The sequence below is a fragment of the Eptesicus fuscus genome, chromosome 23 (genome assembly GCF_027574615.1).
Source record: "Eptesicus fuscus isolate TK198812 chromosome 23, DD_ASM_mEF_20220401, whole genome shotgun sequence".
Lineage (NCBI taxonomy): Eukaryota > Metazoa > Chordata > Mammalia > Chiroptera > Vespertilionidae > Eptesicus > Eptesicus fuscus.
In genome coordinates, this window is record NC_072495.1 from 28,803,338 (window position 1) to 28,828,462 (window position 25,125).

Consider the following 25,125-nt stretch of genomic DNA (forward strand, 5'->3'; position numbering starts at 1 on the left):
AGCGCGTGCGCGAAGCGGGAGGGACAGGCAGGCATGGCGTTCCGGCAGGCGCTGCAGCTGGCGGCCTGTGGCCTGGCGGGCGGCTCGGCCGCCGTGCTCTTCTCGGCCGTGGCGGTGGGAAAGCCCCGTGCGGGTGGGGACGCGGAGCCGCGCGTGGTCGAGCCGCCGGCGTGGGCGGGAGCCCCGCATCCTGGGCCCGGTGTCTGGAACCCCAACTGGGACAGGTGCGGGGCCGGGGTGCAGGAGGGTGGCCGGGGGCGCAGGAGGGTGGCCGGGGTGCAGGAGGGTGGCCGGGGGTGCAGGAGGGTGGCCGGGGGCGCAGGAGGGTGGCGGGGGTGGGTCCCCCCGGCCCCTAGCCGCTCCCCTCGGTCTGGCAAGCCGGTTCGACAGAGGGCGGCGTGCTCCGTGCGGGGTCTCTGGTGTGACGTGGGGCGACCCCACCCCCGCCACCCCAGCCGCAGCCCCTCGTCTGCCCAGAGGGTCCTTCGGAGGGGCGAGCGCAGGAAGCGGGGACAGTGGTCATTTTGACCCAAGGAGTCGACTTCAGTTCTGGGGAGAGGACCTCGCGGCGGGGCTGTCTCCGTGGTCCATCCCTGCACGCGCTCCGGTTGGAGGTGGCTGTCGGTCCCTCCTGACCGCGCCGAGAGGAGGGTGTGGATGCTGAGGAGGGAGGACGCGCCGGGGCGGGACTCGCAGGCGCCTCCCGGGACCTTGGGTCGGTCCCTGGCCCCAGACACGTGCCCTTATCAGCACTTGAAAGGTGACTCCTGTGACCTGGAAACAATTCTTAGTCTCATTTAATGTTAACTTAAATTTTAAAACCAAAGCAGTGCAGATGCGTAGGTACTTAGTTACCGGTAGTACCGGTGACACATTGGATAAATAAAGTGAGTTCCTGAATGAAATCCCCTCCGTCTCTTCCTGCTTCCCGCACCTGCCTGCTCGGAAGTTTAAAATGGCCCACGTTGCGGGTGTTGTGTTTCTCTGGACAGACGTTCCCAGGTCCCGACGGCACTTGGCTGGGCGAGGGGCACAGAACTACCCTTTGCTCTTAGCCTGGTCCTACCAGGAACTCGGTGGGGATTCTTTGTTGTAACCTTTAACGTTTAAAAGGTAAAACTAATTTTTGAGTAGTTTTAGGTTTTCAGGAAGTCGGCAGAGATGACAGTTCCTGTGTGCTCCACGCCTCATTTTCTCTTCTCTTTTCTGGACATCAGTATGGTCTCCCAGACGTCTTAGGCCTTTGGAAGGAAGCAGGTTCACTCTGAGGTTGAAGCCTAGATTCATGGGAGGGGGGACCGTCCGTGCTGGAAAGTTCTACGTCTGCAGCCTCTTCCTGGGACAGTGGGGCTCCCTGTCTGCCTGCAGCTCCCGGGTGTCTTCTCTGGCTCAGCGGGGTTCCCACTCACCTGCCATGGCAACTTGGTTGCTATGGGCACCGAGGGTTCCCTCCCCCCAGGCAGAGCTCCGGAATCACCACTGCTGCCCCAGAACTCACTCCAGCCCAGTGTGTGCTTGTCCTGGCCTTGCCCGTGTCACTGATGTTCAGTTTCTATCGGCTCCAGTTCTGCAAGCCACCAGCCACACCTGCCGTCACCTGTCACTTCTCTGTGGCTTTGCTGTGTCCCTGCCCCTTCCACCAGTTCCCAACATTCGGGATGCCATCCCATCTGTGCCATGATCATGGGAACATGTCCTCCTCATCGTCCCATGTGCTGCTGGGCATTTAAGATGTGTTTATCGTGACTGGGGAAGTGGAGTTTCAATTTTATTTCATTTTCTTTGTTTTGAATCAAGTAGCCACAGGGCTAGTGGCTACTGTTGGACAGCACATTAACAGACTCAGCCTCCCCTTCCCGGGCTATGGCCGCCCTCCCACAGCCACTCCTTCCCATTACCTGCTTCCTTTCTCAGTCATTGGTCACCTGCTGTTATCAGTCTGTCCCTACAGAACAAGTTGCAGGAGGGCTTTGCGTGTCTGTCTGCTCCCCACCTGGTCGCCCACAGTAGGCCTGGCACCCGGCTCTGGGGGGATGAGGGCATTGGCTCCTCCCTGTGCTTTCCCCGGACAGCGAGACTACCTTGTCAGACGTTCTCACGGGTGACATGTGAGGAGGGGTCACAAGGACAAACGGTCTCCTGTTCCAACAATAGGCGAGAACCGCTCTCCCTGGTCAACCTTCGGAAGAGGAACTTGGGCTCTGGAGACGAGGACGTGGCGTCCAGGATAGACAACTACAAAGCCAAGGCCACGCGGCACATCTTCCTCATCAGGCACTCGCAGTACCACACGGATGCCCCCCGGGAGAAGGACCGCACCCTGACACCCCTGGGTACGTGGCGGGGCTCCGCCCCGACTGGCCCCTGCGGCCGGCCTCCCTGAGCCTCCCTGTGTCGGGGACCCTCGGCCCAGGTTGGAGCGTTGTCCTTCTCGGTGATTCTCAGCCTCTGACACGAGACAGGCTTTGGAAACGCCCTCAACTGAAAACATCACGAAGATGCCGTGGGTGTGGGTCCGGGCCACGGCAGTAAAGCCGGTTGTCATTTTTTTGCTGGTGGAGGGTCTTGCCTTCAATTTGTAAAAAAAGCAAGGTCTGTGCAGCACCAGAAAACGAGGTTGCCCGGGCCGTGGGAGTTGGCGCAGGCAGCGACACCCATGTTCACGTCTGTGGGGCTCACACAGCCCGCGGGGTCACAGCCTTGGAGCCTCAGCCTTTGGACGGAGTTGAGTGAGCTTGGTGTGAGGGACTCAGGGGTGGTAGGCAGGGCCCACCCAGATGTTAGCGGTCCTCTGCCTTCGTCATTGTTTTTAACGTTTTCTTCTGCCTGGGACTGAAGGTCACTAGATCGTCTCATTGTTTCTTGGTAAGGACTGAAGTGTTTGTGGGGTACACAGGAGGGACTCCAGCAGCATGTAATTCTCACGTTTCACCTTCAAGGTCGTGAACAGGCTGAGCTCACTGGCCTCCGACTTGCAAGCTTGGGGCTGAAGTTTAATAAAATCGTCCATTCCTCCATGACCCGCGCAGTAGAGACCACCGACATCATCAGCAAACACCTGCCAGGTGCGTGTGGCCGTCCCGCTCCCCCAGCAGCTTGAAGAGACCCCGGGGGTCTCCGCTGATCCCTGCCGCTCCCTCCGCAGGTGTCTCCACCGTCAGCACCGACCTGCTGAGGGAAGGCGCCCCCATCGAGCCCGACCCGCCGGTGTCTCACTGGAAGCCGGAAGCTGTGGTAAAACGCCCGAGGACAGTGGTCTCCCTTCCCTTGCTGCCCCTGGCACTCCCCTCCTCCCTCCATTGGGCTGGCCGCCTCCAGGCTTAGGTGCCTCTCTCTGCCCCCAGCAGTATTACGAAGACGGAGCCAGGATCGAGGCCGCCTTCCGGAACTACATCCACCGGGCGGATGTCAAGCAGCAGGAGGACAGTTACGAGATCTTCATATGCCACGCCAATGTCATCCGCTACATCGTGTGCAGGTGAGGGGCCCTCGGCGCCCTCGGCCCGGCTGCCTCTGGCCTGCACACTGTCCTGGAGGCCGCGTGTCGGGCGGAACGTCTTTCACGTGGAGTTTCTCATGATCGTGTGTTTGGGCAGCAGTTGCCGAGGTCCTGTCCCGGGTGGTGTGAGCGTGGCCCTGGGTGAAGGCACCGTTCCGTATGTGTGCCCCTGTCCCTGCACAGTCGTGTCTCCCCTCGGTGGTGACGTGCTCACATCCTGTTTCCTCGGGTTCACACCGACCGAGTCACCAATCTTTGCCTCCCTTTGCTTGTATCAGGTGGGAGGTGGGCGCCGGGGCTCCACGCCCTTCACTCTAGTGCTCTGGGGGCCCAGCCTCAGCGTTGTGTCCCCTGGGGGTGCTGTTTGCTGCTCTGGACACCTGAGGGCAAGCTGTCTGGGGGCTGCTGTGCTGTGTGGACAGAGCGTTGTTCACATCCTTGGACAGGTTGGCCTAAGCAGTCCCTGCTGGGTGACCCCCGTGCTGAAACGGCACCAGGGGTGCTTGGGGCTTGGAGTAAGGGTGACCTATGTTAACTGAAGGGCCAGAAAGAGCCAAAGCGTCTCCGTGGTGACTGAGGGTGCTCTGCTGTCTGACTTAGGGCAGACGCTGAGGACAGTGAAGGGACAGGAGACTATGGAACAGGGTTATTCCTTTAAGTTGACAAAACGCACGGTGGCTGCCGGTATAGGGTAAGCGGGGCCATGCTACTCGTCCCCAAGCTTTGGGCACAGAGGATGCCTGGTGACCCCGTAACCCTGGGCTTTTTAGTAAACACTAACGGTGGCCGTGGGCTCTCATGGCCTGGGCTCCTGGGGACACGTTCTGGGCGTGTTGCTGTTGGGCTGTCCCTGCCCGTCTGTCACAATGGAAACAAATCGTGTGCACTCAGAGGACACCACTGTGTTCTGACGCATGTGCAGGTCATGACATGTGTGATGCAATCCCACAGATGCTGTCCCTCGGCCCAGCGCCTGGTCTGCAGGTGGGGGCTAGAGCTCGGCAACCCGATCCCTGCAGCACGTTCTCCCTCTCCCCCCAGGGCGCTGCAGTTCCCTCCAGAAGGCTGGCTCCGCCTCTCCCTCAACAATGGCAGCATCACCCACCTGGTGGTCCGGCCTGACGGCTGCGTGGCACTCAGGGCCCTCGGGGACACAGGGTTCATGCCTCCGGACAAGATCTCCCGCTCCTGAGGCCCCGCTCTCCTCACCCGTGCCCGGCTCTGGCATGGGAGCCTCCAAAAACACGGAGACCTTGCCTCCATCCACTCCACAGACTACGCTGCGGTCACTTCTTTTCTCTAGGACCAGGCGGAGGTGAAGTGTCTAAATCGCCGCGTTTGTCCTTCTGGCCCAGGATGGAAAGGGGGAACGTTCTGGTCCTTTGGCGAGGTTTCCTGCCGTAGTCTCACCCCAAAGCCTCCTCACGGGTGTCACTGTGGAGATCACAGCACCCGCAGTGGCCACACGAGCCCTTGAGGCACTCGGCAAAGCCCGTCGGCACCAGGGACTCGGAGAGCCCAGCATTTCCATCCATAACTTATTTCGCTTCGTACATTCTTCACATTTCTTAAACCCTTTGGTCACTTTGTCAAATAAAGATTTTCCATCTGGTTCTTGCATGGAAAACCACTGTCTCACTCCAAAGTCCTGCATCCCTGATGCTGTTGGGTGTGAACACACCTGTTATGAGCCTCTCTGGACACAGGAGCACCTGGGCAGGTGAGGGGATGCCACCTGCTGGTTTCATGGGAGGGGCCAGGTGGGGAACAGCCAGAAGAGAGTCCTGTTTAAGTAAAATAGCTAACAGCTCATTCTGTTTGCCTCTGGCTATTAAACTTTTAGGCTTATGGATTAAAATATTTGAACAATGATGTGCCCATCCCAAATATTTACAAAAACTACAATTTCTATGAAGTGGTTATGAACTTTTTCTGCAGTGCAACTAAATGGGATGTCTGATCCATGTCTCTGTCAACTTTGGAAATAACTGCAAAATAAAACTTTATTTTACTGGTTTTCAAAGTACTAATTATAATGTTTTAAAGAAACCAAGAAGCCTGTGCAGCTTGATAAAGGCAGCCCACACTGGCTGACACACCCAGGAATGACGGCTTTGCTGGGCAGCTGCCACCAGAGGCCTCAGTGACAGGCCCTGAGCCAATACCATGAGTCTTGACATTGACAAATGGCATTTTAGAAGTAGCAACCACCTGCACCATTTCTAGGAATAGTTTTGACAGCTAACCCAGGATCTGTGCCAACTTCTAAAACCACAAATGTGACAGGTGCACTCACGTCTGACCTGTGTGAGGCCCGGGAGCCCAGCACGTCTGAGCCCTGGACCCCGGGGGCTACAGGCCCTCTTCCCTGTCCTGTCTTTAGACCTACCTTTTTGGTGGCATTTCTGCCCTTTGCACAACCTGTGAGGAGCAAGGCAGCCTTCCAGAAACTGGAAATGAGCCCCCTCAAGGGGGGTGCAGCTAAGGAGCGGGAGGAGGGTGTTGGGCATTCAGTTACAGTGACTGGTGGAAACTCTCGAGGTGGGACAGGTGACCAGGGGCTTCTGAAAGGGAACCACATCTGAAGATTGGCCAAAACAGCACATCAGCAACGCATGTGCCATGAGGGGACCGGACGGGCACAGGTAGGGAGGCAGGCAGTGTTCTGTGCTGCTGCTGTTTGGTTCTAGGAATTTCCTGTTGAGGCACCTGAAGACAGAAATGTAGTGCAGTCTGTAGCCAGCGCGCGTGGTGTCTGTGCACATGCCAACATCCGTGTCAGGCACAGGGAAAGCCTGTGCCTCCAGCAGTTCAGTGAGTGTGCCTGGCTCAGGGAACGTTCAAAACTACACCCAACGGGCAGGTATCCCACAACCCACCTTTCCTCTGGAAGCTGTGGAAGTTTCTGGAAACATGTAACAGTTATTCAGAGGATCTGTCTGTGGTCCCATCTGTCTATGGGACGGACACTCACTTCACAACAGAGGGAGCCTCCCGGGCCCAGCACCACAACCCACTGGACAGCGGCTCCCAAGTCACCTCTTTCCAACTACAGAAACGACACGGATTGTGAGCGTCACAAAGGCGGGGGGGAAACCTGTGCGATTTAACCGATGCCAGAACGTTGTTCACACTGTGAGGAATGAGAGGGCCAAACCCAGCAGGAAACGACTGAGGTGAACAGTCTCACCGAACACTAAGGGCATTTGGCCTGGTAACAGGTGAGAGGTCAGCATAAAACCTGGGTTTAAAAAAACTCATTTCATCAACTGGTTTTACAAAGATCATCACTGTAGGTCTCGTGATGATGCGATCACTGGGACTCGGCACCTGGCAGAAACACCTGGGGAATAAAGGCCAAAGCTTCACACGACAAGGACCAGTAGTCAGCAAAAACCCTATTTTAATTTCATCTGAGTATTTACAGCAATATACAGCACAGCAGGTAAGATTCTAGGAAGAACAGGTCAGCACTGTGAACATCTGCATTCTGATTTCTGTTGAGAACAGATGCCTTTTAAAATGCCATTGGCTTTTACAATAGAACGTTATTTTCTGTCTTATATCTAGATGTGAAAACACCTTGTGTAACCACCATTAGAACTTTTAAATCTAAATCTTGATTCTAATATTCCTGACCTGACTCTTGTTATTGTGTGAAATAACAATTTTCATGAATGAAAAAGAATCTCACACCTACTTAGTATCACTGTACATTCTCAAAAAACAAGCTCAGAAAAAATGAAAAATGATTTACAAAAGGCACTGAAGTCAGTTAAAGCACAGGTAGTTTTCTGTCCTTGGGCATCCGGTATGGGCCGGGAGCTGTGGTGACCCCACGCTCTGTGCACACAGACGGGAGGGAGGACCCCTACAGTAAACCACACTCGAGTAACTAAACCAGGCTCAAACCTGCCAAAAGTCTAAAGTGGACCTCTAGTTTCTGTACTAAAAGGTGACATGTTATAAAGGAACTCCTACTGAAGTGAATTCTAAAATAGGAGATAATTTCAAAACCAAGAACAACTTACAGTGTGTGTGTGTGGGCGGGGGGGGGCGCAATGGTAAGATATGTACACATACAATACCTTAATAAAAAAAATTGAAAAAAAAAAACAACTTACAGATCATCCCACCCGCCCTGCACCGGCAGCACAGCGCACACGCAGCTCAGAGCTGGCGGAAACAAACACCTCCTGGCTGTGCGAATCCTGCTTGACTATCATTCGCCTCCCGATGGCTGCAGATTTCGTCCAAGAGAAAGAACAGCTTTAACTTCATCTAACCAAGGAGAACCAAAAAGTGAAAAACCCTCCCCCCAGAAAAGGAAGGTGAACAAAATCACCTTAGTTTGCAGAACAGTTGAAGTGAGCATGGCTGGGGGGGGGGAGGGGGGGGGGGGCTGGCCCCACACAGCCATCACCACCTCCAGCACCCACTGGGATTTGTGGGAATGCAGGCAGCTTAGCTCCCGCCACACGCGCACCAAAATGTCATTGTGGGCTGCATCACCACGCTGAGTTTTCAGAAAATGTATCCGCGTTTGCTTTCATCAACTTCTCTCAAAATGCCAGAAACCTAAATTTTACATGAAACATCTGCATTTTCTAAAACTCTTACTCTCAAAATGAAGGTTAGTAAGTAAATCAGAATATATCCTTTTGTGAATTTCAGCAACACACACGTCACCCTTCTTGAATGAAGTGAGCCCAGCACGCACCCAGCCTACAAGGCGGCGTGCGGGGCCAGGCGCACCATCCTGCGGAGGCGGCTCCCGTTGGCAGGGCTGTAGCGCCCTGGGCTGCCCATACGGGGGGACTGGGGGGCAGAGCTGGGCTTCCTGGGGCTGCCCGCTGCGGGACCACTTCTCCCTGGGCTGCAGCTCGTCGGGCAATCGAGATCCGGCAGCTGAGACGTCAACTTCCCTTTTATCGAGGGGCTCGGCCAACTGAGGAAACCAAGAAAGGTCTGTCAGCACGGATATGGGGGTGTGGGGAGCGTGGAGGCCACAACAGGACCTGGGCTCCTGCTCCTGAGCCAAGGCTCCATGGCGGCTCCAACCAGAGGCCCTCAGAAGCTCAGAACACTGGCCCTGAAGACTCACAGCTCATGTGACTGTCCACGTGAACCCCACGTGACCATGACCAGGAACCCCGGGCACTCCTCCCTGGAGCCTCCCTGTCAGCAGCACCCTTCTGTTCCTGCACCCACTACAGACCTCCCTTCCGCAGTGCCCAGCCATGGCTGCACATGAGGAGCTACACGCTAGCGTGGCAGTGCCCTGGGGAACCACCAGGTGTATGTGGGTCATAATCAGTCGCTCCGAATACTAGTACCAGCAACCCCTGGGCCCGTGGTACCTCTGCCTGTCGGAGGGTGGGTAGCCCAGGACAGCACTCCTCCACCTGTGCACAGCAGGGTGCTGCTGAGGGTCCAGGTCTGCACCCTCCAGAGCTGCCAAGACATCGCGATCCAGTTTGGACGGCTCTTCCCTGAACGGCATCATAGAGAAGAGACACGTGTGACTAGGACAGACTTCACACCCATCTTAACTCAGGGACCCAGCACGGTGTAGGGAACACCTTACAGTGTTCCACCGCCCCCAAGACCCACCCCTGCTGTGAAAACGCAGTCCTATTTCCACTGCTGAGAACCACCAACCTGGTCAGGCCACCTGGGAGGCGTAGACTGACCCCAGAAGGCCTTTCTTCCTACAAGCTACATTCTTAGAACGTTCCAGTCATTCTGGGGGCGACCATTTCCCCAGGAAGGACAGCAGCACAAGGATGAGCTAAAAAGGACAGGGTCCCACCAGCCCAAGAGCCAGGCAGGCTATGGCAGAGCAAAGCTTTCAGAGAACCAGTCAGTGTCGCACGCACATCCCTTACTCCACATCACTGCGCTCAGACCCGTCCCACAGCCACCCACATGCTCATACCCACTCATACCCCAGAAGGAAGAGCCTCCGGACAGGCTCCTTCCTGGCGGCGACCCCCAAGGGCTCCGAGGACGCAGAGGTGCAGCTGTGCTGGGCCTCGTGGCCGGGACAGTGGGGGCCCAGGCACATGTTCGCAATGCCCACTGATATCTCGCTTTCTGTCCTTGCTTGATTGCTTCCGAGTCTGTCGGCCGCAGGAGGCTCTACCACATCACTGTCCACTGCTTCTGTTCTCGACGTCAGGATATTCTCATCTCTCGTTTTCATACTTTCATTTGGTGTCTCAGAAAACCCACTTCCTAGATTCTGCAATTTGAGCTTATCGAACTCAACAGTCAAGCCGGAGACAGGTGACGAGAGGGCTTCTTCCCCGCTCGCGGCCTCTGTCCTCTTCCCACGCTGGGTCTTGCCACCGCTCACGGGGCTGCAGAAGCCATTCCTGCTGCCGTGAGGACAGGACCGCACCTCGTCTTCGATAAGGTCGGTCCTCTGCTCCAAGGGAAGGATGTCACACCCCGAGTCTCTGGAGGCCCTGGCTGTGGGCTGGCTGTGGTTCCGAGCTGTGTTCTGCCGGTTTTTAATCTCTTCCAAGCTCAGGTCATGGTCTTCACCCAGAGAGGCCCTCACAGCGATGGGATTGCTGCACTTCCCACGACAGCCTGTGAGGGAGAGAGGGGCTCCTCAGGTGCAGGTAACAGAGTCCGTACGGCATGCACTCGGCACGGCACAGACCCCATGACCAACCCATCTCATCACAGCCTCCTCCTCAGACACAAGACAAACCACCCACCCTGCTCCCGGGAAGGACCAGCAGGGTAGGCAAACTGAAACAGCCTCCAGGAAAAGGAGAAGGCAGCCAAAGGGAGGGGCGGGCGGCCTGGTGCCTCCCTCTGATCTGAGGACCCCGGGCACCGAGAGCCTGAGGGGCAGAGGAGCAGCAGGCGCTCATGCATCCGCAGGGACGTGCTCTGGGTCCCCGTCCTGTGAGCACAGGGACGCCCACAGGTCCTCACCACAGGCAGAAGCCTCGTTTTCTCCCAGGGCTTGTTGGGCCTTCCTGCCCACTTCCTGCTGTGCGAGGTATTCCTCCAGCTTCTGCAGGCCCTCCTGGGAAGACAGGTCAGCGAAACAGCCCAGAAAGTCCCAGTACTCGACCCAGGGGTACCTCAGCTCGTGAGCCAGCTGCCTGTGGGAATAAAGCACAGGAGAGTTGTGCAACCAGAGGAAAAACTCCCACAGCTGTCACACAGCCAAGAGCCAGTTAAGGAAGAACACAGCAACCAGACACACCTTCACAACACACCACAGAGATAAAAGGCAAAACAGCAAAAACAGACAAACGGTTAGTTTCAATAAAACAGTGATAACAGTTGGATAGGATTCTGGTTTTGGCCAGGTACCTAAAAATTTAGAAGTTCTTTTCAAGTTCAAGCGGTACACCTGAAACTGGGCACAGATTTTGTGAAAAAGTTCTAAAGCAGTTCAATGACGCTCTATTTGATTACACTGTAATTTGGCTCCTGATTATGACTTACAGCTTCTAGCCACCCTGAGTCTTGTGTTCTATGTTCTCCCTCATTGCCAAGGAAGCACCCATTGTAGGGCACCTCACTCCAAACCCTACCGCCCCTGACACGGGCGGCATGACTGTGTTCCCTTGGGGAGGGACTGCGGCATGCACAAGGTTTGCAGGAACCAGAGCTCCAGGAAGCAAGGTTTCCTGGGAATTCCGACTCTCAAGGCAGATGTCACGAGCTCCCACCCGTCAGCACAAGCACACAGTGCAGGACACACGACTTTGCCATGCAGCGGTCATGCCTGCGACGCCTTTCCTACCTTCCTATTCTCTCCATGCCTCTTTCTGGGTCCGATTTCCTGACACTGTGGAAGAAGCCTGCTTTCTCTCGAGGCGGGGTTTTCCAGAGTCTGCGAAAATCTTTTGCCTATGAGGAGAAAATGTGTAAGCTGTGCGAAGGGGGCAGTGAGGAGCTCGTGCCAGAAGCTTCCACAGCAGCTCACCTTGGCTGGACTCATGGGCCCTGCGAAGGCTCTCAGGGTCAGAACGGGGTCTCTGGGGCTGCCTCCACCATGACTGACGTACGCGGTCTCGGCCGTCTGGTCTGGAGACCACAGCTCCCCGATCACTGGGGACGACGTGTCCTCTGCCCTCAGGAGAGGCACGTAGTAGTGACCTGGGAAGACACCAGGGCTGATCCCACCTGCTTAGATGGCTCCTCACCTCAGGGTGTAAGAGCCTGCCAGCTGGGAGGCACAGAGGCCATCCCACCAGCTCCGGACCAGAGGGGCGAGGCCCCGAGCCAGAGGCGGACCTCCACAGACCCAACAGGTCACGTCTTGAAAAGCCGAGCAGGCAATCCAACTCTGGGCCCAGAGTGAGGAGACCCAGGGCCGGCCATGCCTCAGGAGTGGGGACTGCCCAGGGAGCCAAGGGAGGAGCAGCTTGGCCTTGCCAAGGGGGCAGGGCCTGGCACAGAAACGGACGATAGGGAGCTCCTGACGAACAACTGAGCAGCCAGGGAGCTCGGGCCCAGCCTCTCTGACCTGCTTCCACCTGAGAAAGGTCAGATACACCTGCTACGTGAATGGCCTGCAGAGGGTAAGGGGTGAGGCTATGAACAACAGGCATCAAAGGAGGGATTATATGAAGACAGATCTGGAACTCGAGCTGGGTGTTCAGGAAACAGTCACTATGACGAGAGCTGCCAGGTGGAGCTCACCCACAGCCCTTGCTTCACTCCCCAAACACAGCCAGGCTTGGACGCTGTCCGGTCCTGCCCAACAATGGGCCTCACACCTCACACTCCAGCACCGATGCCCCTCCTTACCCTTTAGATATTCTCTAATTCGTTCCTTCAGTTCCACAGATTTATTTTTGCTTCTCTCACAAATAACCTGTTTAAAAACACACAGAGTTATGTGAAGTTCATTCTAAATCTTAATTTATCACATTTTCTTATCATTCAAGTTTTATAAAACCAAGTTCCTAAGTCAACAAAATAAGAATAGTATCTTATACTCAAAGAGTAAGAATAGTATCTTACGCAAAGTCCACAACCAAAAACCGTGTACTTCTAGAACATCTGTAACAGCTTAAGGGGCCAGGACAGGAAGAAAAACTCAGATTATGGGTCACTTTCATTTCCTTTTGCATGCTGCTCTACACTTGCTAAGTTTCTGCACAAAAAGGAAGTCTTAGAGTGCGCGATTGAGTCAGAGCAGAGGCGCACAGCCAGGCTCACAGCCTTCCATGCTCCGAGTCCCGCTGCCTGGAGCCTGCGGCTTGGCAGGGCTGACACGGAACACCTACATAGCAGGGACACAAATGTTTGCTTTTTGCAACTCCAGGAATGAACTTTGTCAGCCCTCGAAGAATTGTAGTGACAAGAACATTTTTGCTAGAAGAAAAAATACCCAATAACCTTCAAATAAGGAAGGAACCACATAATTACCATCTGCCAACCTATAAGAATTCACCTACAGTACAATTGTGCAGTGACCCTGGGACTCCAGCAACTATGTTTATAAGTCTGTAACTAATGGTGAGCGATGTGTTACAAAACAGCAATTTATATTGAAAAAATATGCCCGGCTAGTGTGGCTCAGGGGTTGCCACGAACCAGGACGTCACCAGTTCAATTCCCAGTCAAGGCACACGCACAAATTGTGGGCTGGATCCCTAGTGAAGGGCATGCAGGAGGCAGCCAATCAAGGATTCTCTCTCATCAATGTTTCTATCTCTCTATCCCTCTCCCTTCCTCTCTCTCAAAAAAACATTCAAAAAATATGTGTGTGAGTGTGTATATATATATATGCACAGAAAATGTTAAATCAGATATATGCAAAATAATGCTAATTTCTCAATTGTATGATTGTCTAAATTGTTTTCTTTTTATGTATATTGTACACTTTCCCCAGAAAGTGGGCACTGTGTAACCACAGCAAGTACAAAGAAGGCGATCGCTCTCTGAACTGGGCCCTCCCAGGTTCTATTTCTAAAGGGCGCGGGTCCAGGCCAGCTAACAGCTCTAATCCATGGTCAGGTCACTCCTTCTCCACTTCACAGGCACAGACACCCTCTGGCCTTTCTAAGGCACATTGTGCTCAATTGCCAGAGTATAGATCATGACAAGGTCTGCTTTGTAAGGCTTGTAAGGGTCAGGCAGGAATGTGTGGGCAGGGCTTAGGACAGCCCCTGGTGCCCCCTGAGCTGAACATGTCAGCTGTTTACACATCATCACTATCACCATCACCACCACTACCCTCACCATCATCACCACCACCACCATCACCCTCACCATCATCACCACCACCTCCACCACCACCATCACCACCACTACCCTCACCATCACCACCACCACCCTCATCACCATCACCATCACCATCACCATCACCATCACCATCACCCTCACCCTCACCCTCACTCACTACCATCATTACAACCATCACTACCACCTCTTCTGTTCTCTGACCCTGGTCAACTGAGGTATGTACAAAGGACACTTGATAAAAGACTGAGCTGTTGAGAATAAAATAAAATCAGCACCCTGGGGCTGTTCATTCCCTCCCGGCTCTGTAGATGCATCTTCCTCAGCAGACATGTTCTAAGGAGTGCCTGTGGGCACACACACTCACAGTCAGAGTTACTCCTCACTTCACAGTGGCCGAGATCACAGACTGGAAGTTTACAGATTTTCATTTCTTTTTTTTTTTAGATTTTCATTTCTAACACTACACAGTAACAGCATGTACAGGTACTTACATTCTCAGGTGTTTTACCACATTTATTCCGTGGGCATGTTACAATCAAAGGGTGTGAAGAAAGCACGTTGACCACATCCACATTCCCAAACTTACAAGCAAAATGCAACGGTGTGTCGTAGCCCTGAGAGATGCAGAGAAAGAACAGTTATTTCTTCTTTTTGTTTTTAAATATGTTTTTAAAATTGTGTCAGAAAGAGGAAGGGCGAGAGAGGGAGGGAGAGAGATAAATATCTCAATGATGAGAGAGAATCATTGATTGGCTGCTTCCTGCACCCCCCACACTGGGTATTGAGCCCGCAACCCAGGCATGTACAATGACTATTACTCAGCCATAAAAAAACAAAAACCAAAATCTTGCCATTTGTGACAACATGGGTGGATCGAGAGGGTATTATGTCGAGTGAAATAAGTCAGAGAATGACAAATGCCATGATTTCATTTTTATGTGGAATCTAAAAACAAAACAAACAAGCAAAAGAGACAGACTCAGGTACAAAAAACAAAGTTATGATTGCCAAGTGAAAGGGCAAGTTTGAGGGCTGGATGAAAAAGATGAAGGTACAAATTGCCAGTTATAAAAACAGTCATGGGGATATAACAGGGAGTAGAGTCAGTAATATTGCAATACTATGTGTCAGATGGACACTAGAGTTATCAGGGGGATCACTTTTATGTAAGTTAAATAAATTCTAATCACTATGCTGTACGCCTGAAACTAATATAATATTGTATGTCTACTGTAACTGAAAAATAAAAAAATTAGTAATATTAGGGGACCACTTAGTATATGATTATCTAACCACTATACTGTACACCTGAAACTAATGCAAAATAACTGAATGTGAGTGAATTGTAATTGAAAAATAAAATTTAAAAAGAAAGAGAAGTATTTAAAAAAGAAAAAATATTAGAAAGTTAAAGCCACAAACAATACTCCACCCAAGTCCACGATGCTTCTCAGGTGCTTCTCAACTCCCTGACTTGGTCCCTATAGCTGTACCTCCCACGCTGCCTGCAGCCCAGGGGCCTGATGGTCACAGCTCCCCGCTTGGTGAGGCAGACGTGTGTGTGAGTGGCTGTTTTCCAACCGTCAGGAGGTTCCTAAGCTCAATGAATGCACGTCTCCTTCCTGGCCCTCCACGTGCACTGACAAAGTGCAGGGATTAGGCAAATACTCAAAGCCAGGAACACAAGTCTTGGTGTAACCGAGACTGGCTGTCACGTCACTGAAGGAAGAGAAGGCGCCACACTCACCCCCTTGTCGGGCGTGTTCAGGTACAGATCGAGGATGTAACAAATTCGTTTCTGCAGCATGTCCGGGGCGTCATCGGGGTACATGAGCCGCATAAACTCAGGGTCCTCCAGCGTCTCGAGAGTCAGCTGGCAGATGGAAGCCTGATTCTCTCTGGCAGCAACATGCATGACATTGTACCTACATCCCTCCTGAAGGAAACAAGATTTTGAGCTTCATGTTTGCCACCCAGAGCCTTGAAGCTAAGGATGCTGGATGCAGGCTTACCTGCACGATGGTTGGGTTGTCCCCCGAACCAATCAGATACCGAGGATTACTCCAGATAAGGTCAGAAAAGGTGTCTTCGTCTCCCTGCTCCACAGCTTTTCGCAATTTAGAAGTGAGGTCCTGCGTACGGGGATTTTTATAGCTGTTTGCTCGCTCTCTGTTTACGGTTTCTGACTCAGAAAAGTACAAGCCATCTGTTGCTAAGAGACGATTTAAGAACATTTAATTTGAATAAATTACAGATACAACCAATGCAGATTTGAAAAGGAACTAAAAATAATCTAAAGAAAAAGAGACAGAAGAAATTAATAAACATAAAGGTTAAAGTGATTAAACAGAACATAAACAATAACAGTAACAAGAAATGACAGAACAGCTAAATGAAACCCAAAAACCAGTTAGTTGAAAAAACCTATCTATATATAAAAGCCTAAGTAACCGAGTGACCAAACAACAGAATGAGACTGGTTGACTGGTCGCTATGATGCACACTGACCACCAGGGGGAAGACACTCAATGCAGGAACTGCCCCCTGGTGATCAGTGTGCTTCCACAGCCAACCTCATGCGGCCGGCCAACTTCCTGCAGTCCCTCCCCACAGCCGGCCAGCCCAATTGGCCCTGATCTCCGGCCAGGCCGAGGGACCGCACTCGTGCACGAATTTGTGCACTGGGCCTCTAGTAATAGATGATCCCCCGATAAACATGATTTCTTTAAAAGAAGAACATTTAATTTCATGAACATTTTCTCAGCACCCCCATGTGCTACACTGAGGGTGCTAAGTCTGCGAACTAGTTGGAGTGACAGGTAGGGACCGATGACAGTCCTCAGCAGACAGCCAATGTGCTAGCCTCCGCAGTGGCACGAGCACAGGGAGCTGCATGTAAGTGAAGAGCCAACCTCCCTGGACTCCAGCTGGGAAAGCTCTGGGAAAGGCCTCGAGCTCAGCAGCTGGAGGGGCACTGGGATACCTGGCCATGGCACTGCCCCCAGATCTTAAAGCACATGGCGCACTCCCACAAAGGCAGTGAGCCACAGTGATGTCTATCGGTTCAATGACAACACCGGGAGAAGTCTGAAAGCGATCTTCTCGAGGGAAATTCACACACTGGCCAGAGGAAAGCTTGTTTGAAATCATTCTGGTTTCCCTGTAAGAAGCATCGGCCAAGCAAGGAAAGAGAGGAAACGCAGCAGATGGGACTCTCGACGGATGGCCCATGTCTGCAGGGAGAGGGCCTTCCTCTGGACCCCAGCCAGCCTCGGAAGCAGGACAACTGCGAGCCCCAAGAAGAGAGGAGACGGAGGCCAGGGCTTTGCACAATGCTGACAACAAAGGCCCCTTCACAAGACTGGGTTCAGAGCCAAAAGGGGTGTGGTCACCTTGCTGACTGAATGGATTGTCTGGGTCAAAGCTGGGGCCACAGTCCTAGAAGCAGGTGTAGCTTCAGGTGAGCAATAGATTGGTCTTAGCATAAAAAAAAGGCTCTGAATCTAATCAGCAACAGGGAGATAGGAAGACAGAGGGAACGGGACAAAAGGTTGATGGTGATCCTTTCACTGCTTCTCCCACAGCCCGTCAGCGTTGGGGCCTAGAGTAGCGGCCTGACTCATTCAGCTCCCCCTCAACTCGACCCTCATGGTCCCTGCTCCCCCCAGGCCAGCCCATTCTCTTCCAGCTGCTCCATGGACTGGGCTTTCACTTCCTGGCAAACTGGACTTCTCTCAAAGGCAGAAAAAACTAATTCCTGTATATAAGGAAAGAGAGCACAGAATACTTGTGGGCAAATTTGATAGTAATGCCAATTTGTGAACTGCTATATAATTTACCTTTTAACCCACCATTGCTAGAGAGGGATGCTATTTTAACAGGAGAAAGTTGTGAAGTTTTGCTTGGAGAAGGAAAATAACAACAAATTCCTCTAGCAAATTTCTCAGCATCTTCTCTGCTTGAAAAAGCTTTAAATCGGGATCCTTTGATCATCTTGACAGCTTGCAATGCTTCCTTTCTATCTTCATAAACATGAATTCTTTCTGGGGAAAATAACAGATGGAAAACAGAGAGGTAACTGGAGCCACTGTGACGTAGTCACTGGGTTTAACAGTAAACAGTTGTTACCCAGCTGCCTAACTTTTCTCTTATTTAATGTTTCGTACTCTTAATCCTGAAGAAAAAGGGACTTAGCTAGCAGAAAGAGCACAGTAAGCTTGATTATCTGTGTGTGCTGATATAAGTAACATGATATTTTATACATGTGTGTAATTTTCTACCCAAGAATATATTCATAAGAAATGAAATACATGGGTTAAACTACGAACATATCAGCAAAACAGTGTAAAATTTCAGAGATAATTTTGTCAGGGAATGCCTTTTTAAGTATGTCTAGAATACATAAAGGAAAAGAAAGTTCTGACTATATAAAAATATTAAAGATTTGCAGGGGAACTATCACAAACTAGTTCTGTATGAGATTCTCATAAATACATAAAATACAAATGACAGATTGAGAGAAAAAAAATTTTAAACGATATAACAGAATGGTAATGCCCATTGCTCAATAAAAATGTTCAATAAGTATGACCAAATGACCAAGCAATCCATCAAATAAATACAAAGACTATAATCATATAAAAAAGGCAATCGACCTAAAACAAAATAAAACTTTCTCTCATGCAAGTGACAGAAAGTTCAATAATATACAAAATGATTGAATGGATACCTGTTTTTTCCCTTTTTAGAAAAAAACGTGAGTTCAATATTGTACTGTAGAGACTGAAAAGCAACTCTCGATACACTGAATGGTAACACCTTTGGGAGGGCAGCAGCTTTCAAAGTTTAAGAATGCATCCCTCTAACCTGACAGTTTTACTTACCCATTAAAAATATATTTTTTAAATTGATTTTAGAGAAAGAGGAAGGGAGAGGAAGAGAGAGAAATATCGATCTACTGCCTCCTGCACGCCCCCTAATGGGGGTTGAGCAGGAACCTGGGCATGAGCCCTGACAGGGAACAGAACCAGCGACCTCTGGGTGCTTGGGATGATGCTCAACCAAGTGAGCCACACTGGCCAGGGCTACTTAACCACTTTTTAACTAAAATGAAACAATGTACATTTATATACACCTATATACACAAAAGCAATTATTAAGTGGTTACTTCTAATGAATAGGATTGTACTGGGGAGGAGGAAAGAAATTTCACATTTCCTTTATGTACTGTATATATAATATATACATTATATCCTAATCAACAAGTTTTCATTAATTCTTTCCAATACTATTTCACTTGTTTCAAACAGCAATTTTTTGATGTTGATTATTTAGTGCCCATTTGCATTCATTAACATAATAGATGTTCAGGTTATGTTGAAAAAATAAAAAACGGCCCTGGCCAGTTTGGCTCAGCGGATAGAGCGTCGGCCTGTGGACTCAAGGGTCCTGGGTTCGATTCCGGTCAAGGGCATATGCCTGGGTTGTGGGCTTGGTCCCCATTGGGGGGGCTGTGCAGAAGGCAGCCAATCAATGACTCCTCATCACTGATATTTCTCTCTCTCTCTCTTCCTTTCCCTTCCTCTCTGAAATCAATAAAAATATATTTTTTAAAAAGGAGGGAGATGATTAATTAACAAATAGTAGCCAGCTAATAAATATTTTTCTTGATTTTTAAAAATTCATATATAGATCAAAAAAATTTTTAAGGAGAGCCCTACATAAAAATGCCAACAGTGGTTAATTTGGGGTAACGATTATGGTGACTAGATTACTCTCTCTTCTCCTCTGCTGTTGGGATTTTTAAGATCACCTTACCCTTGCTGTTCAGGCACCCGCTCCCTAGGTAAAAAACATCATACTTGTCACTTTACCATTTCTCGCTGGGGAATCCTCGTAGGCCGGGTACACGCCATAGTACTGAGGCGGCTCAGTAGACGCCCTCTCCACAGTTTTGAGGCTGTCAACCCCGGCCCCAGCACTGAAGGCCAGGGAGCAGGTCTCAGACTTCAGGGTCTCTTCCTCCGGAGGGTTCAAGCCCACTCTATAACCAAAATCTCTGTCTTCAGAAAAGCTGATCTGCTCTGCTGGGCTTCCTACGGTGGCCTGGTAGGGAGGGTGTGATGGCAGGGTTCTTCTGTGCTCTAATAAAGCCTGAGCCAATTTCTTCTCAAAAATGAACCTTGTGGTTGCAGTAATGGGTCCACATTTCAATCCGGCTTTGACAATTTCTTCTCTGAGGTCATCTGGACTCAGGAGTTTTAGTCGAGCTAAGATGTCATCCATTGTCATTGCACCTGGGCCCAAAACAACACAAATCAATTCAATGGTTTAAGTAAATCTTTTCTTTAAGAAGTGGTGCCCTGGCTAGAAAACTCATTGTCCAGATATGACAAGGTTTTGGGCTCCATTCCTGGTCAGGGCACATATAAGAATCAACCATTGGCCCTAACCAGTCTGGCTCACTGGATAGAGTGTCAGCCTATGGACTAAAGGGTCCTGGGTTCGATTCCAGTCAAGGGCATATGCCTGGGTTGTAGGCTCAATCTCTAGTGGGGGGCATGCAGGAGGCAGCCAATCCATGATTCTCCTCATCACTGATGTTTCTCTCTCTCTCTCTCTCTCTCTCTCTTCCTCTCTCTCTTCCTCTCTGAAATCAACAAAAGTATTTTTTTAAAAAAAGAATCAATCATTGAATGCATATGTGGAACAACAAATCAATCATTTCTTCTCTATATCAAATCAATAAAAAAAAAATAGTGGCAAAAAAAGCTGGCTTCCAAGTTTCATTTCAATGCAGTGTTTGTCCACACTCCGGAGTCTATGAACTCCCTATGAGAATTTTCATTAAGTCTTTGGTTTCCAAATCTATCACAACATAAACAAAATTAAGATACCCAGTATCTGGGTCATTTGGATAAGAATCTTATCACCTAGTACAATCACAGGGCAGGATCACACTAACATTCCAAGTCGGTAATCGCTGGGGAAACTGGCACACTCATTTGCTGCTAGTTGGAGTGTAATTTGGAGCCAATAACAAGGACGGCAACTGGACAGACCATCAAAGCTCCAACTCCAGAAATGTATCCCACAGACAGACTTGCACTTTATTCTGTATGTGACAGAAGTTATGCAAAGACTTACAACAGAGGAGACACATAGATAGCTCTGGCAGTCCTTCTGCGGACACTAACAAGTAGCTCACGCTTAATTTTTGTGTGAGCCTTCCCCTGTGCTTGGTGCTATTTTGAGCACTCTACATACTCAGAATTATTTAACGGTAACAGTAACTCCGTCTGGTAGGTATCATCACTGATCACCCCCCGCTTTACAGATAAAAAACCCAAACCACAGAGAAGCTAAGTAACTTGTTCAAGTTATACAGCTACCAAACAATCAGATTGGAGCTGGAGCTTTAACCCAAGTATCTGAAGAACGAGCAGCCAAGTCTACGGAGCACAGCGAGAATCAGGGAGAAGGTAAAAACGACAGGGAACTGACCACTGTGATTAATGGGGCTGGAGCCAAGGGCTCAGGCTAGACCAGGAGGTCTTAGTGATGGACGGATTAGATGCCATGCGAGGGCCTGGAGGGACTGTAGGCGGCCTGGGTAAGTTCCCCGATTTCCAGTCCAAGTGCCCAGGAAGTGAGTCCACCCAAGGCAGAGAATATTAGACATAGAGCCAATGGAGATTGAGGCCCTGAGCGTCAGAAACACCTATAGCACACCACGTGGGCACTTCAGTTTTCAAGTCTGAGATTTAGAAGACAGTAAGTTCAGAGGGGAAAAAAGAGATTGGGAGCCATTAGCACATTCAGACAACATTAATACCTGCTGTCGTAGGACGCTGGGCAAAAGGGGCTCACCCATTTCTCCTCTCTACTCTTGTGCACTTCTTTTCAAAAAACCTTTTAGGATGCCGCCTCCCCTCACCCCAACTCCAAGATTTCAAAAACGGCTGTTACTTATTTGCAGAGGAGAATTCCTCTTGTAAACAAGCACTGTATTGCACAGCCCCCCCCCCCCCCGCCGCCCCCCGGAAGCTGCCAAAGAACTTGAAGGGGGAGGCCGGCGGAGCACAGGGTCCCACCGGGGAGAGCACCCATTCGGATGCTCTGTACATTGATTCCACCATGGAAAGCTAAAAACTTAAAAAAGAAACTTTAGTGCAAAAAAGACGGCGTAATTCCGGCCCCATACAGCCTGTCTCTGGGTGGTCCGTAGTCCGGGGTCTGTGCTGCACCGAGTTTCCGGGCCGGCCTGACCGCGTCACTGGACGGATCAGCTTGTCACCAAAGGTGCCACCTACGGCTTTGTCCAAGGGAAGGAGATCGGGTGGAACCACCAGCAACGCGACAGGGCGGAGGGCAGGCCTGGGTCACCCCCACGGAGCCCGTCAGCCCGAGGTTCCCAGGCGGGGACGTCAATTTCGCTTTCCATTAAAAAAAAAAAAAACACCTTGGCCTTCCCATCGGAGCCCCTGGAAACCCAACGTGCGGGCAAAGGGGGCGGCTGACGCGGGAACCATGCGGATGCGCGAGACGGGAAGGGCGCGGACAGCCAGACGCGAGGGGGCTGGCTCCGCAGTCACCCAGGCTCGGACGGACGGACGGACGGACGGACAGACAGACAAGACAGTCCGGCCTCAGCGCCGCGCCGTCGTCTGCACGTTAAGGGCCCCGGAGTGCTACTCCCGGCCTCTCCCCGGAACAGCAGTCTCAGGCGGGGGTGGGCCCAGGCCGGAGGGGAGCGGAGGGGCCTTACCCGGGTCCGAGTCAGGCTCCACGGCCGCGCGGGACGGCGGGGCAGGGAGCGCGCTTCGGCCCTGGCCCCGCGGCCGCTTCTCCAGCCGCCGCACCAGCCAGCGCACCGCGAGCAGCAGCACCGAGGCGCCCAGCAGCTCCCAGGCCAGCGCTGCCCACTCGGCGGCCACCAGCCGGGGCCACAGCATCGCCACCGCCCTCCCGGCCGCTGCCGCCGTCGCCGCTGAGAAGACGCGCGCCCCTAAGGACCCCGCGTCTCGGGCTGCCCGTGACAATGCCTGACGGAGCGACTCGCGGGTTCTGCCGGCGCGGTGCCGGGGCTACCCGCGCGGGCCACGGCGCTTGGACCTGCGTCCGGTAACTCAGCGAGGGAGCGTGGCCGCGGCCCCGACCTCTGACGGTGTGAGGAGGCCGAGCGTGGCGTCAGGCAGTAGCGCGAGCAGCCCGAGGCGCGGGGCGCTGAGGCGGGCGCGGGCCTGCAGCGGGGTCCCGGGGCGGGGGCGTGTCCCCGGCGGGGGGCGTGTCCCGGGCGGCTCCGGAGGGCGTGCCGGGTGGCTCCGGTTTCCCGGGAAACGGCCCTGCTGACTGACAGGCCTCAGGACAGCGCCGTTTCTGGCGTCTTGGCTGTAGAAGGGCTTCTGCGAGCGGAAGGAGAGCGAGAGCATTTCCTGTTAACAAGAACCGGCTCTTGGGGGGGCCGACCCTCGTCTGGGCCCGAGTCCATGCGACTCCAAGTCTAGGGCGCGGCGGTTCCCCCTGGAAGCAGGAGAGCTGCCTACAGTAACTTTTTAAAATATATAGTTTTATTGATTTCGGAGAAGGAGAGATAGAAACATCAATAATGGGAGAGAATCATTGATCATTTGCCTCCTGCACGCCCCCAACTGGGGATCTAGCCCTCAACCGGGCATGTGCTCTTGACCGGGAATCGAACCTGGGGCCCTTCAGTCCACAGTCTGATGCTCTATCCACTTAGGCAAACTAGCTAGGGCTGGACAATAATTTTTTAAATGCAGGAAGAAAAAAAAAAACCTGAAGAAGAAATGACATTTATGGTAAAATAATAATAATAATACAGAAACACCAATCAGAAAGAATATATGCACCCCTATGTTCATAGCAGCACAATTTACCATAGCTAAGATTTGGAAATAGCCTAAGTGCCCATCAGCAGATGAGTGGATTAAAAAACTGGTACATCTACACAACAGAATACTACGCTGCTGTAAAAAAGAACTCTTACCATTTGCAACATCATGGATGGACCAGGAGAGCATTATGTGAAGTTAAGCACGCCAGTCTGAGAAAGATAAATATCACGTGACTTCACTCATTTGCAGAATATAATGAACAACATAAACTGGTAAACAAAAATAGATCCAGAGACATAGAAGCATCGAACAGACCTTTAAACCTCAGAGAGAAGGGGGAGAGGGGAGAGATCAACCAAAGGGCTTGTATCTATGCATATGAGCAGGACCAATGGACATAGAAAATAAGGGGAAGGCAGGAGCTGGGGGGCAGGAGCAGACGGGGAGAGGCCAATGGGAGAAAAAGGAGACATATGGAAAACTTTCAACAATCAAGAATCTATATATATAAAAGGCTAATATGCTGTGTCCAACCGGTCCCTATGATGCACACTGACCACCAGGGGGCAGACGCTCAACGCAGGAGCTGCTGTGACGCACACTGGCCAATTACAGAGAAACGGCACCTCAAACCTGGCGCCCACAAAGCAACAAAGTGGGACACAGGCCCCGCCACCACCTCGGAGCGGCAGCCCACCAAACCCTAGCCCACATTGCCGAGACCCCGTGGCGCAAAACATGGTCCACAGCAAGCCCAGCCCAGCCCCCAAATGGTGGCTGTGGGCGCCGGGTGATGACGTCACACAGCAACACCGGCTTCCTCTCCCTAGCAAAAAAGATAGTGCGTTGCCATCAACATGTTTTCATTTTTCTCCCAACCCAACTTTGTGATTCCATTAGGTATGTTTACATCAATCCTGAATATTTTCTTCAGACCCTGAAAATGGATTACAACATCAAACACTGAGCCAAGCTCTGGAAGCTCATGGCCAACACTTGTATGCTGAGGAATGCGAAACACATCATCGGAAATGGAGGGATCCAGATCTAGAAGCCCGTTGTCTGACGTAATAGTCCACTGACATATGGTCGTACCAGCCACGATAAAGAAAGGGTTTTTATAAAATGTTCCGAAGATGGTAGAATGGTAAATGAATCAGCTGCAATCGCCGGTCTTAAAAACAATACGGCATGCCTTAGCTGGTTTGGCTCATTGGGTAGAGCATCGGCCTGTGGACTGAAGGGTCCCAGGTTTGCTTCTGGTCAAGGGCACATGCCCAGGTTTCGGGCTCGATTCCCAGTGGGGGGCATGTATGAGGCAGCTGACCGATGAATTTCTTTCGTCATTGATGTTTCTATCTCCTTCCTCTCTGAAATCAATAAAAATATATTTAAAAATAACAATACAGCAAAGTCAATTATTTACTGGTATAAGAATGGTTGAAAAAAAAAAGGAAAAAAAAAGGATTTCTTTCCACAAGTATAAAATAAAATAAAAAAAAAGAATGGTTGTGTGATAGAAAAAATATGGAGGTAAGAGAA

The 25,125-nt window shown here is 51.4% G+C and overlaps 2 protein-coding genes across 4 annotated transcripts; one reads left to right on the forward strand and one right to left on the reverse strand.

Moving 5' to 3' along the window:
* PGAM5 (PGAM family member 5, mitochondrial serine/threonine protein phosphatase) lies at positions 1 to 5,515 on the forward strand. 2 transcript variants are annotated; one of them, XM_008157237.3, is made up of 6 exons: positions 1 to 224; positions 2,155 to 2,333; positions 2,940 to 3,065; positions 3,146 to 3,234; positions 3,345 to 3,478; positions 4,541 to 5,515. In XM_008157237.3, the coding sequence occupies exons 1-6, from the start codon at positions 34 to 36 to the stop codon at positions 4,689 to 4,691; spliced, it is 870 nt and encodes a 289-aa protein (XP_008155459.2). In that variant the 5' UTR covers positions 1 to 33; the 3' UTR covers positions 4,692 to 5,515. The 2 variants fall into 2 exon arrangements, with proteins under 2 accessions (XP_008155459.2, XP_008155460.2); XM_008157238.3 differs by having other exon boundaries at positions 3,348 to 3,478.
* Positions 5,516 to 6,885: 1,370 nt separating this feature from the next.
* Positions 6,886 to 22,705, reverse strand: ANKLE2 (ankyrin repeat and LEM domain containing 2). Of its 2 annotated transcripts, none has more exons than XM_028133661.2 (13): positions 22,494 to 22,705; positions 19,600 to 20,022; positions 17,578 to 17,769; positions 15,739 to 15,938; positions 15,474 to 15,662; positions 14,218 to 14,340; positions 12,284 to 12,350; positions 11,457 to 11,629; positions 11,274 to 11,380; positions 10,451 to 10,623; positions 9,448 to 10,096; positions 8,860 to 8,991; positions 6,886 to 8,447 (listed from the first exon to the last, which is right to left on the reverse strand). In XM_028133661.2, the coding sequence occupies exons 1-13, from the start codon at positions 22,678 to 22,680 to the stop codon at positions 8,225 to 8,227; spliced, it is 2,838 nt and encodes a 945-aa protein (XP_027989462.2). In that variant the 5' UTR covers positions 22,681 to 22,705; the 3' UTR covers positions 6,886 to 8,224. The 2 variants fall into 2 exon arrangements, with proteins under 2 accessions (XP_027989462.2, XP_027989460.2); XM_028133659.2 differs by having other exon boundaries at positions 17,566 to 17,769.
* Between the last annotated feature and the right edge of the window lie 2,420 nt (positions 22,706 to 25,125).